This window comes from Saccopteryx bilineata, chromosome 2, assembly GCF_036850765.1.
Source record: "Saccopteryx bilineata isolate mSacBil1 chromosome 2, mSacBil1_pri_phased_curated, whole genome shotgun sequence".
NCBI lineage: Eukaryota > Metazoa > Chordata > Mammalia > Chiroptera > Emballonuridae > Saccopteryx > Saccopteryx bilineata.
Genome location: NC_089491.1, coordinates 192,261,643 through 192,276,744, shown reverse-complemented (window position 1 = coordinate 192,276,744; position 15,102 = coordinate 192,261,643). Strand labels below are relative to the sequence as shown.

Genomic DNA, 15,102 nt, shown 5'->3' with positions numbered 1-15,102 from the left:
TTAGAAGAAAACATAGGCAGTAAGCTCTCTGACATCTCTCGCAGCAATATGTTTGCTGATTTATCTCCACAGGCAATAAAATAAAGGACAGGATGAACAAATGGGACTATATCAAACTAAAAAGCTTTGCACAGCTAAAGACAATATGAACAAAATAAAAAGACAAACCACACAATGGGAGAATGTATTTGACAATACCTCTGATAAGGGATTAATAACCAAAATTTATAAAGAAGTTCTAAAACGCAACACCAGAAAGATAAACAATCCAATCAAAAATGGGCAAAAGAAATGAACAGACACTTCTCCAAAGAGGACATACAGATGGCCAATAGGCAGATGAAAAAATGTTCAACATTACTAATCATTAGAGAAATACAAATTAAAACCACAATGAGATATCACCTCACACCAGTCAGAATGGCACCCATTACCAAAACAACACATAGTAAGTGCTGTCGAGGATGTGCAGAAAAGGGAACCCTCCTGCACTGTTGGTGGGAATGCAGACTGGTGCAATCACTGTGGAAAACAGTATGGAGATTCCTCAAAAAATTAAAAACGGAACTGCCTTTTGACCCAGCCATCCCACTTTTAATACATCCTAAGAGTGTCAAATCACTGATTCAAAAGAAGAAATGCACCCCCATGTTTATGGCAGCATTGTTTACAACAGCCAAGATCTAGAAACAGCCCAATGTCCGTCAGTGGACGAGTGGATTAAAAAGCAGTGGTACACACACACAATGGAATACTACGTGGCCATGAAAAAGAAGGAAATCTTACCTTTTGGGACAGCATGGATAGACCTGGAAACTATTACACTAAGTGAAATAAGCCAGGCAGAGAAAGAAAAATATATGACCTCACTCATTTGAGAAGTCCAATGAACAATGTGAACTGAGGAACGGAATAGAGACAGAGGTAGGTAGGATCAAAGGGACCAGAGGAAAAGTGGTCAGAGGGAAAAGGGATGAGAGGATGGGATCAGAGAAGGGAAAGAGATTGGTGAAATATATATATATATATATATATATATATATATATATATATATATATATATAATTATAGAGAGAGGAAAGTAAATCCTGGAGGGAAGGGGGGAGAGCATTTGGAGGAGGGGGACAAAGGGATGTTGAGGGGAACATGGGGGTGGAGGGATGTATTCGGTGGGACACTTGAGTTTGTCAACACAATAAATTAAAATCAATAAAAAAAATTCCTAGAACACAAGCACAAAAAATCAAATAATATACTTTAAAAATGGGCAAACAAATCAAATAGACATTTCTTCAAAGATGATATACAAATGGCCAAGCATCTGAAAAAATAGTCAACATCACTAATCATCTGAGAAATGCAAATCAAAACCACAATGAAAATACCTCATACCTATTAAAATTGCTACTCTCTCTCTCTCTCAAAAAAAGAAAAAAGGAAATAACACTTGTTGACAAGGATGTAGAGAAACTGGAGCCTTTGGGCATTGTTACTGGGATTGTAAAATGGTGCATCAACTATGAAAAACAGCAAGAAAGTTCCTCAAAAAATTAAAAAGAGAACTACCATGTGACCCTGGCAATTCCACTTCAGGGTCTTTATCCACAGGATTAAAAACAGCAACTCAAAATGCTATGTGCACAGCCACATTCACAGCAGTATTATTCACAACAGCTAACAAATGAAAGCACCCAAGTGTCCACAGAACAAAATGTGGTATATCCACATAATGGGCTATTACTCAGTCTTAAAAAGGAAGGAAATCCTTTCACGTGCTTTCACATGGGTGAAACTTGAGGATATTATACTGAGTGGAATAAGCCAGTCACAAAAAGACAAATACAGTATGATTTCACATATATGATGTATCTAAAGTAGTCAATTTATAGAGACAGAAAGTAGAAGAGAGAGTTTCACAACAATAAGAATGAATATATTTAACATTAACTGAACTATACATTTAAAAATTGTTAAGAAGGTAAATTCTGTTATATGTTTTTTTACCATAATAAAAAAATTTACTTACTGGAGGTCTTCTGCCATAACTGGTTCTCACAGCTTGTTGAAAAGCTGTGTCATTCTCTAATTCCTAAAATGAAAAGGAAATGTAATGTTCAACATGAAGTGAGAATTAAAAAAAAAAAAGTTGAACCTGTTCTGTTTGGTATTCATGATTCCCTCTAATTTATCTTACTCCATCTGTTGATATCTAGGTAGGGGCTCATGAACTCCTGTCTTCAAATCTCCTTCCTTCACACTGTCCAAAATATTAAGGTTCCTTCCTCTACTAGGAAAGAGGAATGCTGATAATGTTGTTCAGTAGTAAGGACATTTTATTTGTAACTGTTTACATGGGCAACATCACTATGCCTGGTTAAAGATCAAGTACAGGAGGATATGGCCTTTGTTCTGTTTCTTTCCTCCAAGTAGCTTGAGCAGTAGGAACAGAGAATTGTATCTCTTTCTTTCTCTTTCTCTCTCCCTCCTCTCTCTTCTTTCATATGTGGCACCATGATTTAGACTAGCCCAGCCTGAGAAAGCCTTGGGATAGAAAAAGAAATATTCTCCCTAAGCAATGGGACAAACACTTCCTCTTGTTCCATTTTCATTTGCCCAAATGAAAATGACTTCATCTCCCTGGAGCAGTGAAGTCTGAGATTCACACTAGCACTAGCATGGCAAATGGAGGGCTCCCTGTAGTCCAGCCTACAAGGTTATTGGGAACCAGAACTTCAGCTGAAATACAATATTATGCTTTGCTGATTCCTGACTGGTACTCATATTCTCCTTCAGGAAATTTGAGGAAAGGAACATCTGTTAAGGGCAAAATAAAAATGTTCTTGGGTTTCCTGGACAAAATGCCATTTTTAGACTCCCCAAAGGACTCAGTTTTACCAACTAACAATCTTCTAATCAGCCTTTACTTCCTACTCCTTCACCAACACACACTCTGGCTCTAATCCGTTATACACAGCTTACATGCAATTCTCAGGGGAGCTTCTGATTTATTCTAATCTACAGTAGTCCCACTTTCCGTTCCTTTGCTTTCCACTGTTTCAGTTACCCAAAGTCGACCACGGCCGGGAAACATGAATTATCCCTTTGTCCAGGGTATCTATGCTGTATATGCTCCCTGCCTACTAGTCACTTATGAGCCATCTAAACTATCAGATAGGTTATCAGACTGACTGTTGAGGTATCTAAGTGCCTGTGTCCAGGTAACACTTATTTTACTTACTAATTCTCATTTACTTCTCTTCATGTCATCATGAAGGCATTTTATCATCTCATATGATCACAAGGGTGAGTACAGTATAATACGATTTTTGAGAGCTAGAGAGAATATATTTGAGGCAGGAAAGTTAGAATAGGGAACAAAGTCCTTAAGCTCTACCCCTTCCCCTTTTCCATCCTGGCCAGAACATTGCAACTTTTGCTCACCACCTGTTCCCCCCTTTTCCCCTCCCAACTTCCTGTAGTTAATATAAACAAAACCAGGTCTCTACTAGATTCAGCAACCATATTGACCTACGAATGACCAACAGGGCCATTATAATATAATAAATTTGGCCCTGGCCGGTTGGCTCAGCGGTAGAGCGTCGGCCTGGCGTGCGGGGGACCCGGGTTCGATTCCCGGCCAGGGCACATAGGAGAAGCGCCCATTTGCTTCTCCACTCCCCCCCCCTCCTTCCTCTCTGTCTCTCTCTTCCCCTCCCGCAGCCAAGGCTCCAAGGCTCCAAGGCTCCATTGGAGCAAAGATGGCCCGGGCGCTGGGGATGGCTCCTTGGCCTCTGCCCCAGGCGCTAGAGTGGCTCTGGTCGAGGCACAGCGATGCCCCGGAGGGGCAGAGCATCGCCCCCTGTGGGGCAGAGCGTCGCTCCTGGTGGGCGTGCCGGGTGGATCCCCGTCGGGCGCATTTGGGAGTCTGTCTGACTGTCTCTCCCCGTTTCCAGCTTCAGAAAAATACAAAAAAATATATATATAATAAATTTACACTGAGGTGTTGAAATCACTCTGCCCCCCACATCACCATATCGGTTTGGGGAGGACAAAAAAAGAAATCGATATCTGGAGAGGAGGAAAGTGGGAGGAGGGAGGTCAAGCTGAATCAGCAGTCATCCTACCAGTGTCCGAAGCTGAGGACCACCCTACCCCCTCTTGCTTACATTTAATAAAAACCTTTTAGACTCCATCAGGACAGCTCATTCTCAGAGTTTACCAGTGCTCTTTTCTCAAGTGAGTACTTTTGCTTTAACAAATTCACTGAGCTTTGCTGAATCTTTCTGTCTGACCCTCAAATTCTTCCTTCTGTGGTGATGGTGACAAGGATCTGGACCTGCTATTGGGTTGAGGCTTCCCTTGGCCTCCCTGGTGTCCTCCAGCATCAGCTTTTGGAGAGGCAGTCAGGAGGTCTCTTCCTTTCACAGAGTCACCCTGTTAGACTTACTACCAGGTAAACAGTGAGCTGCAGTGGCTTGTTCCAGGCTCACTCCCAACCTTGTCTCCAGGAACCTGTATCTTGTTTCTTTCCCCCACTCCTGAATTAGTCTCTCTCTCTCTCTCTTGGACTCTCTCGAGTCCCCCTCCTACACAACCAGGAGCCCTAGACCCATCTTGGAGGAGTAAGTTTTCTGCCTATGGTTGCTGGTAAGTTTGCCCACATGGTCTTGCCTTGCTTTTCTGCCTTTCATAAACATATTTTTTACCAGATCTTTCTCTTTTTTTCCTGGGGACGAGATGTCCATGACATGGTCTATCGTTTAGCTTCCCAACTGAACACAGCCACAAAATGCCACATTTGTGATGTTATAGACTTGAGATAACCCATGCTTCCACAGACCAATCTCTGACTACCCTGGCTTCCCGGGTTGTTTTTCCCTTTCTTGCTGACCACTGTGCTCATCACCAGCACCAGTCCTTTAACTGGAACGATGCTTCCTCACAGGGCTTACATACCAGCATCCCAGATAATTGGCCACAGCCTTTATTGGCCCAAAAAGGAAATATAGCAGCTGGTACTCCACAGACCAGCTCCCCCTGAGGGCCTCCTTTCCCCAGAAGCCTCCCTATACTTGGACAAGTAGACAAATCCCCACTGGGCCCATGATAGAAGGGACCACACTAGTCCAACCTGGGACAGGTTGTGGGATGCCCTGTCCCCTAGGTTTGGATCCTCTTAGCCCCTCAATGACTGGGCTGATTTTCAGTCCACCCCTAGTGGGAAGACAGGTTTGGGATGCCTAGCCCTCACTAGCACATACCTTTTCATTCTCTGGGCATTATGGGAAACTCTTTGTTTATTCCTTTTCCTTTTTTTTTTTTTTTTGTGACAGAGAGAGGGATAGGGACAGACAGACAGGAAGGGAGAGAGATGAGAAGTATCAATTCTTCACTCAGCTCCTTAGTTGTTCACTGATTGTTTTCTTATATGTGCCTTGACCGGGGGGCCTGAGCCCCCCGGTTACCCCTTGCTCAAGCCAGTGACCCCGTACTCAAGCCGATGAGTCCATGCTCAAGCCAGCGACCTTGGGGTTTTGAACCTGGGTCTTCTGCATCCCAGTCCAACGCTCTAACCACTGTGCCACCACCTGGTTAGGCTCTTTATTTCTAAAGGCTTGCCTCTAGGCTACAATCTAGGCAATTGGATGGACTTAAAATTAAAGGGTTAAAGACAAAACAAAACAAATCTGCTCATTTTCTTCAGTACAACATGGCTCCAATATAAGTCAGGAAACATGGCCTGAAAATGAGACCTTAAATTACAATACCATCCTTCAATTAGATCTGTTCTGAAAATGTCAGAAAAAATGGACAGAAGGCTCTTACGTACAAGCCTTCATGGACCTATCCTAGACCAAGAGAAAAGAGGCTCGTGCAAGATCTGCTGTGCCCAGTCCCCTCTTTTTAGCCCTCTGCAGGGGAATATAGATATCCTAGATGACCCTTTCCTGTCGTGCCTCCATCATGTCCAACAGATAACCCAGAGGAACATGAACACCCAGGACCAGGCCTCTCCTCGTCCCAAGGTTCCCGTGGGAAACCCCCTAGGGAACCTTCCATCCTGCCTACAAGCCCCCCTACTGTGCCTCCTCCTACGCACACTACCAACGGGAGCCCAGTCCCACAGGACATACCAGGAGTGGAGCTTCTTATTACCCAGGCCCCACCAAGTTACATATTCTCAGAGAAGTTGCAAATGGAGATGTGGGAACCAGGAGGGTTCATATTCCTTTTAGCATGACTGACCTTGCCCAATCTTCTATATAAATAAAAATGTAAATGTTCGTTTGTTCAAAATCTTAAATCTCCGAAAGTTCTTTACTGATTGCTTTGAAATTTTGACACATCGTTGCATTCGAATACGCGCGTTTTTATGTTTTACATACCTACTATTAGTATATATAGATGTCACACCTGTGACAAGTAAAAACATGTTTTTGAAAAACAGCACCATCTGTTGGATGTAAAAGCAACACATTCTATACTAAATATTTTACGATTCCATTTCAATGTTATGGGTGAAATATAAATCACACATTCTGTCAAATACACAAAGAAAATTCAAATATGAACATGGATTTCACAGCAGAAATCTACAACGAAGTGTTGATGATGATTGAAGATTTGTGCTGAGAAATTGAGCACAAAGTTGTCAATCAATTGGGAATGCCATCACAGAATCGATTTGCTGCTGCTTCGTTCGATGTAGAGTTGTGTTGTGAACAAAATTAAAACACAAGTGATCTTTTGTCGTATGTGCAAATATTCCTAAGCTAACGCTTGAGCAAAAGGCATTTACGATCAAATAATGCAAACTGTCAATAACGGAGTTGGAGAAATCCTCTTCTTAGATGCACCAGGAGGAACTGAAAAAACGTTCCTAATTAGATTGATTCTGGAAGCAATTTGATCCCAAAATGACACAGCCTTAGCTCTTGCGTTGTCCGGAATAGCTGCGGACACTGCTACCAGGTGGAAGAACTGCTCATTCCACTTTGAAGTTGCCATTGAACATGCGATTCATTGAAACTCCCACGTGCAACATTTCCAAAGCATCCGGCATGGGAAAAGTATTGCAGAAATGGAAACTTATTGTTTGGGATGAATGTACAATGGCGCACAAAAAAATCGCTCAAGGCTCTTGATCGATCATTGCAAGATTTGTGTGGAAATATCAGACCATTTGGGAATGCATTAATATTGCTTGCAAGAGATTTCAGGCAAACATTACCTGTAATTCCTCGTTCGACACCAGCAGATGAAATAAATGCTTGCCTGAAATACTCTACTTTGTGGCAACACGTAAAGACGTTAAAATTAACTACAAATATGCATGTCCAGCTGCAAAACGATCAATCAGCTGAAATATTCTCACATCAATTGCTGGAAATTGGGAACGGAAAGGTGCCAGTTGATCTGACCTCAGGACAAATTTCATTGCCTCATAACTTCTGCAATTTAGTGATGTCAAAAGAAGAACTGGTTGAAAAAGTATTTCCCAATATTCAAACCAATTATAAGAATCACAACTGGCTGAGTGAATGAGCTATTCTTGCGGCCAAGAACAAAGATGTCTTCGAACTTAACAATATTATTCAGTCTAACATTCAAAGCGAGGCAGTCACATACAAGTCAGTCGACACTGTTGTGGAAGCAGATGAAGCGGTTAATTATCCAACAGAATTTTTGAATTCACTTAATCTGCCAGGGATGCCACCGCACGTACTGCAATTGAAAATCGGCGTGCCAATTATCATGCTGTGAAATATCAACCAGCCAAAGCTTTGCAACAGCACGCGGCTTGCAGTAAAAAAATTCATGAGCAACATCATAGAAGCAACAATTTTGACAGGACCTTTCAAAGGTGAAGATGTCCTCATTCCTTACATTCCTATGATTCCAACGGATATGCCATTTCAATTTAGGAGATTGCAATTCCCAATTCGTTTGGCGTTTGCAATCACCATCAACAAAGCTCAGGGCCAATCTTTAGAATTGTGCGGTTTAGATCTACACATGGATTGCTTCTCACATGGACAAGGATATGTTGCATGTTCTAGAGTAGGCAAACCAGACAATCTCTATATCTGCACAGACAATGGAACAACAAAAAATATTGTATACCCACAAGCACTGTAAAATTAAACATATTATAAATGTGTTGTTGGGCAGATAAAATATATTATGCTCACTTTGTTAAAGATGGTGCTGCCCACATGGAAGCCCGTTGCCCAGGTGATTGCTTGGGATGGGTATGATTGTATTAATGTGTGTTGGGGGCAGGCTGTGGGCAAGCAGGATCCTTGTAGCCTGGGGGTTGGTTTTAGGACTAAGCTTTTCCCACCCTTTTTGATGTGGGGTGGTGCACTCTCATGAGGAATCTCATTATGCCTCAGATAAGTGACACTGTATCAGAGACTTCCTTGTTTGTATATTGGATTAAAGGTTTTGATTTTTACACTATAAAATGGGGGCAGACCAGGAGCTTGCTCTCTCTCGGTTCCTGAGATTAGCATTAGAGGGGAGAGCAGAGAAAGGCCACGTGGAGGAGGCCAGGAGAAGCAGCCAAGGTGGTGGAGTGCTGAGTGAGAAGCCAGTTGTGCAGGGAGAAGGAAGGAGATGGGGAACAGAGGTGAAAAGTCTGGTTGATAGATATGTGTATTCCAAACTGCCCTCTTGATGTTCCACTTATCTGTCAGACCTCACCTTACTGGACTATCGCCCCTGAGACAGGAATTCCAAGAAACTGGCAAGCCCCCCAAGAAGGAGCATTCCGGACATACCAGAACTTTTGCCTCAGTATCCCCTCAGGCTCTCCCAAACACTATATAACTCACCCCTAGTCTGTAACCTGTGCTCTTCTCCCCGGGCGAAGTGCCCAGCAGGGTTCCTTTCTTCCTTTCAATAAAGCCTGTTACTCTGGTCTTTCGGACTCTCATGGATTCCAACACTGGTGAGCTAGAAACCTTTGATTCTAGGAAACTCAGATAAGTCAGTAGCTTTGTGAGCACTGAATGAGTGAGTTTTGGAGCCCAGTGTGTGTTTTTACTTGCCCGCTGGGTGCAAGCTAGGATTAAAGATGATGGCCCACCAGTTCTTGGCTCCATTGTTTCTTTGACTGTCTGAATCCAATGTGAACCTACATGGGCCAGGTGGCTGTGATGGTGGCATTGCCTACTGGCTTTACATGTGCACTTTCTCTTTTCTTTCTTTTCCATTTAAGGGAAAGAGCCACAGCAATACGCGGCCGGGTACAGCTAGTGGAAAATAAAAGAATGGGCCAGTTCTCAGAAGACCCCTGTCAGTTTGCAGATGAATTTCTAGCTTTGACAATATCTCTGACTTAGCTTGGAGGGACATTCATATTGTCCTGACCACCTGCTGTACTCCTGAGGAAAATCACAGGATCAGGTAAGCAACCCAGAGACATGCTGATGGCTTGGCAGCAGCCCAACTGGGAAGACACCCAGTGGGGAGTGACTACAGTCCCAGTGCAAGGTCTACCCTGGAACTACCAGGTGGGGTAGGCAGGCCTCGCTAGAGGGAGCCTATGACCTACTGCCTTTTAAGTGACAAGAAAGGCAGTAAGCCATGGAGAGGTGAAAGAGAGAACTCAAGATGGGGAAGAAAATCCTGCTCTGTTACAGGTCAGACTGATTGAGCCTTTAAAAAATACACCAATATAGGCCCTGGCCAGTTGGCTCAGCGGTAGAGCATCGGCCTGGCGTGCGGGGGACCTGGGTGTGATTCCCGGCCAGGGCACATAGGAGAAGCACCCATTTGCTTCTCCACCCCCCCCTTCCTCTTTGTCTCTCTCTTCCCCTCCCGCAGCCAAGGCTCCATTGGAGCAAAGATGGCCCGGCGCTGGGGATGGCTCCTTGGCCTCTGCCCCAGGTGCTAGAGTGGCTCTGGTCACGGCATAGCATCGCCCCCTGGTGGGCAGAGCGTCGCCCTGGTGGGCATGCCGGGTGGATCCCGGTCGGGCGCATGCGGGAGTCTGTCTGACTGTCTCTCCCTGTTTCCAGCTTCAAAAAAAAAAAAAAAAAAAAAAAAAAGGAAAAAAAAATACACCAATATAAACCCCTGTATGCCTGAGGAACATGCCTTACTTGGTCAGCATTTCACCACTGGTGGTGCCTTGCAGCCTCAAAGTCTAAGGAAACAATGGGATTTCTAAGTAGGGTACCCTTTTGGGCCCTTCAGGGGGCTTGCTTTAAGTGTGGTGAGCCATGTCATTAGGGCAGTGTCCCCAAAAGCTGGGACCTTGGCATCCCCTCCCCAGAAGAAAGATCCCAGGCCTTGCCCTCTTTGTTAATGACTAGCCAAGCCATTGCAAAAGGGACTGTCCCCAGCTCCAGAGGGAGGGTGGAACTCCTGAACCCACAATGGCCTGATGTAAGACTTGGGGCTCCTGGTGGCTCCACATAAAAGACATGTTGTGACTACAGAAGAACCCCAGGTGACTCTTGATGTAGCAGGTAAAAAAAGTTAATTTTTTAATTGACATGGGAGACACCTACTTGGTCTTCATGGAACACATGGGACCTTTATTATCCAAGGCTTATACCATTATGGGGTTAGGTGGGCAGCCTAAAAGAAAAAATCTTACTCCACCTCTCAGCTACCGCCTTCAAGATTGTTTAGTTTCTTAACAATTCCTGGTAATGCCGGAATGTCCCTGTTCCTTAATGGGAAGGGGCTGAATGATGGCCCTAGGTACTAATATCCAATTTCTTAGTTTAACCCAGAGGAATAGCCACTCCATATTTTTCTTGGTCTCTAATCAAGACTCAACACACCCTCAATTAAACTCCATCCCAGCCTGACCAGGTAGTAGCACAGTGGATAGAGCATTGGACTGGGATGCAGAGGACCCAGGTTCGAAATCCCAAGGTCACCAGCTTGACTAGAGGCTCACCAGCTTGAACGAGGGGTCACTGGCTTGAGCGTGGGATCATAGACATGACCCTATGGTTGCTGGCTTGAGCAAGGGGTCACTCGCTCTGCTGTAGCCCCCACACAAGGCACATATGAGAAAGCAATCAGTGAACAACTAAGGAGCCGCAACAAAGAATTGATGCTTCTCATCTCTCTCCATTCCTGCCTGTCTGTCCCTCTCTCTGTCTTTGTTACAAAAACAAACAACAAAAAACTCCATCCCAGCCCAATAGTCAATCCAACAGTCTGGGACAAGGGACTACCTGGGAGGGCCACCCAGGTACCCCTGTACAAGTTAAACTAAAAGAAATGGCTGGATACCCCCATTAACAGCAATGTCCTCTGAGACCAGAGGCCCACAGGAGACTAAAACCCCTCACTGAGAAGTCTGTTCAGTGTAGCATCCACCGGGTACGAGAACAAATGTCGGAGACTTTCAGGAGTTAAGATGTTACTTTATTGGCCAGTTTAACCTGCGCAGGGGCGAACTCCCGAGATGTCCGGAGACACCGTGCCCACAAGGAGCTGCAAATGGGAGCCGCGCCTGGAGCTTACAGCCAGGCCCTTATATATCCTAAGTGAGCAAGCATAGACAGAAGCAGATGTGGCAGTTTAGCTATTGGCTAGGGAGGTCACACGCAGCATAGCAACAGGGGCCGGTTTTAGCTTAGTGGCGAATTTCAAACCTAAACTTCTGATAAGGGTCTCTGACCTTCTTTGTTCCCAGCCTCACAGGAGCCATATCAGCACTTACTGTTCCTGCAATAGTTACACTCTTTGGCAGCTCCAGTACTCCCTGAATCTAACATTCAGCATGGACTTCAAGTTCCCTCGTCAATCCTCTCACAACAGTCCTGTACCTCCTGTTTAAAAACCAAATGGTGAGTATTGTATGGTTCCTGACTTATGAGTCATTAAAGAGGTGTGATTCCCATTCACACCATGTACCCAACCTGTATAATCTCTTAGCCCATGTTTCTCATTAGGCCCAATGATTTACGGTGTAGATATCAAGAATGCATCTTTCTCCCGCATCCCCCTCTACCCAGAAAGCCTCTGTTTGCCTTTGAACGGCCGATCCTGACACCGAGGTAACAGCCCAATCCACTTGGACTGCTTTTCCTCAAGGGTTTCAAGATAGTCCCAGTATTTTTGAACAAGGCCTTGAAAGAAGTCTCTGGTAACTGGAACTGCTGCATGAAACCATAACTCAATATGTTGCCATTCTAATCTGTAGTCCAACCAAACAGAACTCTGACCACAAAGCTATCTTTTTTTTTTTTTTTTTTTTTTTTTGTATTTTTCTGAAGCTGGAAACGGGGAGAGACAGTCAGACAGACTCCCGCATGCGCCCGACCGGGATCCACCCGGCACACCCAGCAGGGGCGACGCTCTGCCCACCAGGGGGCGATGCTCTGCCCCTCCAGGGCGTCGCTCTGCCGAGACCAGAGCCACTCTAGCGCCTGGGGCAGAGGCCAAGGAGCCATCCCCAGCGCCCGGGCCATCTTTGCTCCAATGGAGCCTTGGAGCCTTGGCTGCGGGAGGGGAAGAGAGAGACAGAGAGGAAGGAGGGGGTGGGGGATGGAGAAGCAAATGGGCGCTTCTCCTATGTGCCCTGGCTGGGAAACGAACCCGGGTCCCCCCCGCACGCCAGGCCGACGCTCTACCGCTGAGCCAACCGGCCAGGGCACAAAGCTATCTTAGTCCTTAATTTCTTGGGGGAAAGCTGATACTTTGTGTCTCCCAATAAGGCCCAGATTTCCCTCTCAACAGTCACCTTACTCAGCCTTGGACCTCCCTGACTTAGGAAAGCCACTTATTGTATAAATAAGTAGCAGGGAAACAAGGAGTCCTAACCCAAAGCTGGGCACATCCCCAGGCTACTGACTTCTCAAAAACAATTAGACACTATGGCAACTGCATAGCGAGGCTACCTATGGGCAGTAGTGGCAACTGCCTTGTTAATGGAGGAAGCCACTAAGCCCCTAGGCCCCTGGTCGGCAAACTGCAGCTCGCGAGCCAAATGCAGCTCTTTGGCCCCTTGAATGTGACTCTCCCACAAAATACCACGTGCGGGCGTTACCTCGATGAGGAATGTACCTACCTATATAGTTTAAGTTTAAAAAATTTGGCTCTCAAGAAATTTCAATCATTGTACTGTTGATATTTGGCTCTGTTGACTAATGAGTTTGCCGACCACTGCACTAGGCCAAACTTTAGAAGTCCTAATTCCACATCAGGTTCAAACTGTCCTTGAGGCAAAAGAATATTACTGGATAGTGGTAGAAAGACTTACTAAATACCAGACTCTTCTCCTAAGATTCCCATAAGCGCACTCTAAAAGTATACCAAACCTTAAACCTGGTTGCCTTAACTCCTGCAGTGGGCCCTGAGAACTAGGACATTTTGCACTCCTGTGCTGAAACTATTGCAAACAGATATTCTCCAGCAAACCTGACTTAAAATTACCCTTGACAACCCTGATGGAGAATGGTTCAGTGATGGAAGCCATTCTATTCACCGGGGAAAGAGGACAGGCTATGCAATCATGAATCTCCAGGAGACTACAGAAGCCAAGACTCTGTCTTTGGAACCTTGGCCCAAAATGAACTCACAGCTTTGACCTGAGCTCTTAACTAGGAAAAGACGAAAGAGTCAACATTTACACAGACTCCAAATATGGCTTCCTTGTTTTGCATGCTCATGCTGCTTTCTGGAAGGAGAAGGACTACCAGCAGCAAAAACACTCCCCTATCAAACATGCCTGGAGACTCTAAGGCTGCTAAAAGCAGTAAACTTCCCCTGAGAAGTATCCGTGCTCTACTGTAAGGAACATCAAAGGGACTCAACTAAAATATCTAAAGGAAACTCCCTTGCCAACAGGCTATAAAGGAGGCTGCCAGGTCAGGTACCTACCTCTATGAGGGCCCTAATTCCATATATTCTTCCTCTGTCCATCAAACCAAGTTATGCTCCTGATGAAAACACCTGGGCCAAATAACCAGGTTTCCCCCTCAACAATGAAGGATGGAAGACAAGAGATCAGAGAGTGATGTTCCCAACCAAGGATCAATGGGAAATTATAAAACCCTTTCACAACGCTCTCCATTAGGTCGAGATGCCACCTATTCTTTAATATCAAAAATCTTCATTGGAGCATTGGCCTGGCGTATGGAAGTCCTGGGTTCAATTCCCAGCCAGAGCACATAGGCGAAGCACCTATCTGCTTCTCCACCCTTCCCCCTCTCTTTTCTCTCTGTCTTTCTCTTCCCCTCCCACAGCCAAGGCTCCACTGGAGCAAAGTTGGGTGCTGAGGATGGCTCCATGGCCTCCACCTCAGGTGGTAGAATGGCTCATATTGCAGTGGACCAATGCCCTAGATGGGCAGAGCATCGCCCCCCTGGTGGGCATGCCGGGTGGATCCCAGTAAGGCACATGCGGGAGTCTGTCTGCCCGCCCTCCCTTCTCACTTCAGAAAAATATAAAAAAAAAAACTTCATTGGGGGAGGGGCTATCTCAAGCCTGAGCGAACCAGGAGGGAAAATAAAGCCGCCTCCCCCAGATCCTGGTCTTCTCACACCCTTCCAGAGAAGGGGTACCTGTTGGAGATTGCACGCTGCAGGGTTCTTGCAGTTTAGATTTATGGGGGACACAGGTGTGGGGGACTGGCAGTAAACTGACAGGGTCCATGCTGCCCATCCCCCCATCTCACTTGCTTAAGTCGCTAAAGGCTAAGCTTTTTCCCACACCTCCATGTTGGCTGTGAAGCTGAGTGTTTCTACTTGTCCCAACCCCACAACCTCTGACTGTTTAAGTTGCTAGAGGCCATTTACATGCCCTTCCTCTTACCCTTTGTTTGTTCTGATGTTGGTTGATTTCAATTATGCACAGTGGGGGCATTCCAGTTAAGCCTCAGATGTGTAACTTTGTATCAAAGACTTCCTTATTTGCATATGGCTCTGCACTGTATAATAAAGCAGAGGGGGGCTTTGTTTTGCTCTGGCTTGCTACCTGTCAGCTTGCAGAGACCTCCTGATCCCATACTTCTTTTCTCTGAGTTTATTCCTTCATTCTGCACTGTTCTCACTCAGGACCTGGACAATTACTAGCCATGCTGGCCCGTGGCAGGTACCTTTCCAGGAGATGATTGAAAAATAGATTTGA

At 45.2% G+C, this 15,102-nt stretch overlaps 1 protein-coding gene across 6 annotated transcripts in view; it reads right to left on the bottom strand.

Annotated features, from left to right (window-relative positions):
- The window catches only part of IFT88 (intraflagellar transport 88), a 154,045-nt gene that overhangs the window by 118,399 nt on the left and 20,544 nt on the right, over positions 1–15,102 (bottom strand). For all 6 annotated transcript variants that reach the window (XM_066258992.1, XM_066258995.1, XM_066258993.1 and 3 more), the window contains one exon: positions 2,027–2,089. In XM_066258992.1, coding sequence (XP_066115089.1) covers positions 2,027–2,089 — 63 coding nt within the window. The remainder of the gene's footprint in view (positions 1–2,026; positions 2,090–15,102) is intronic.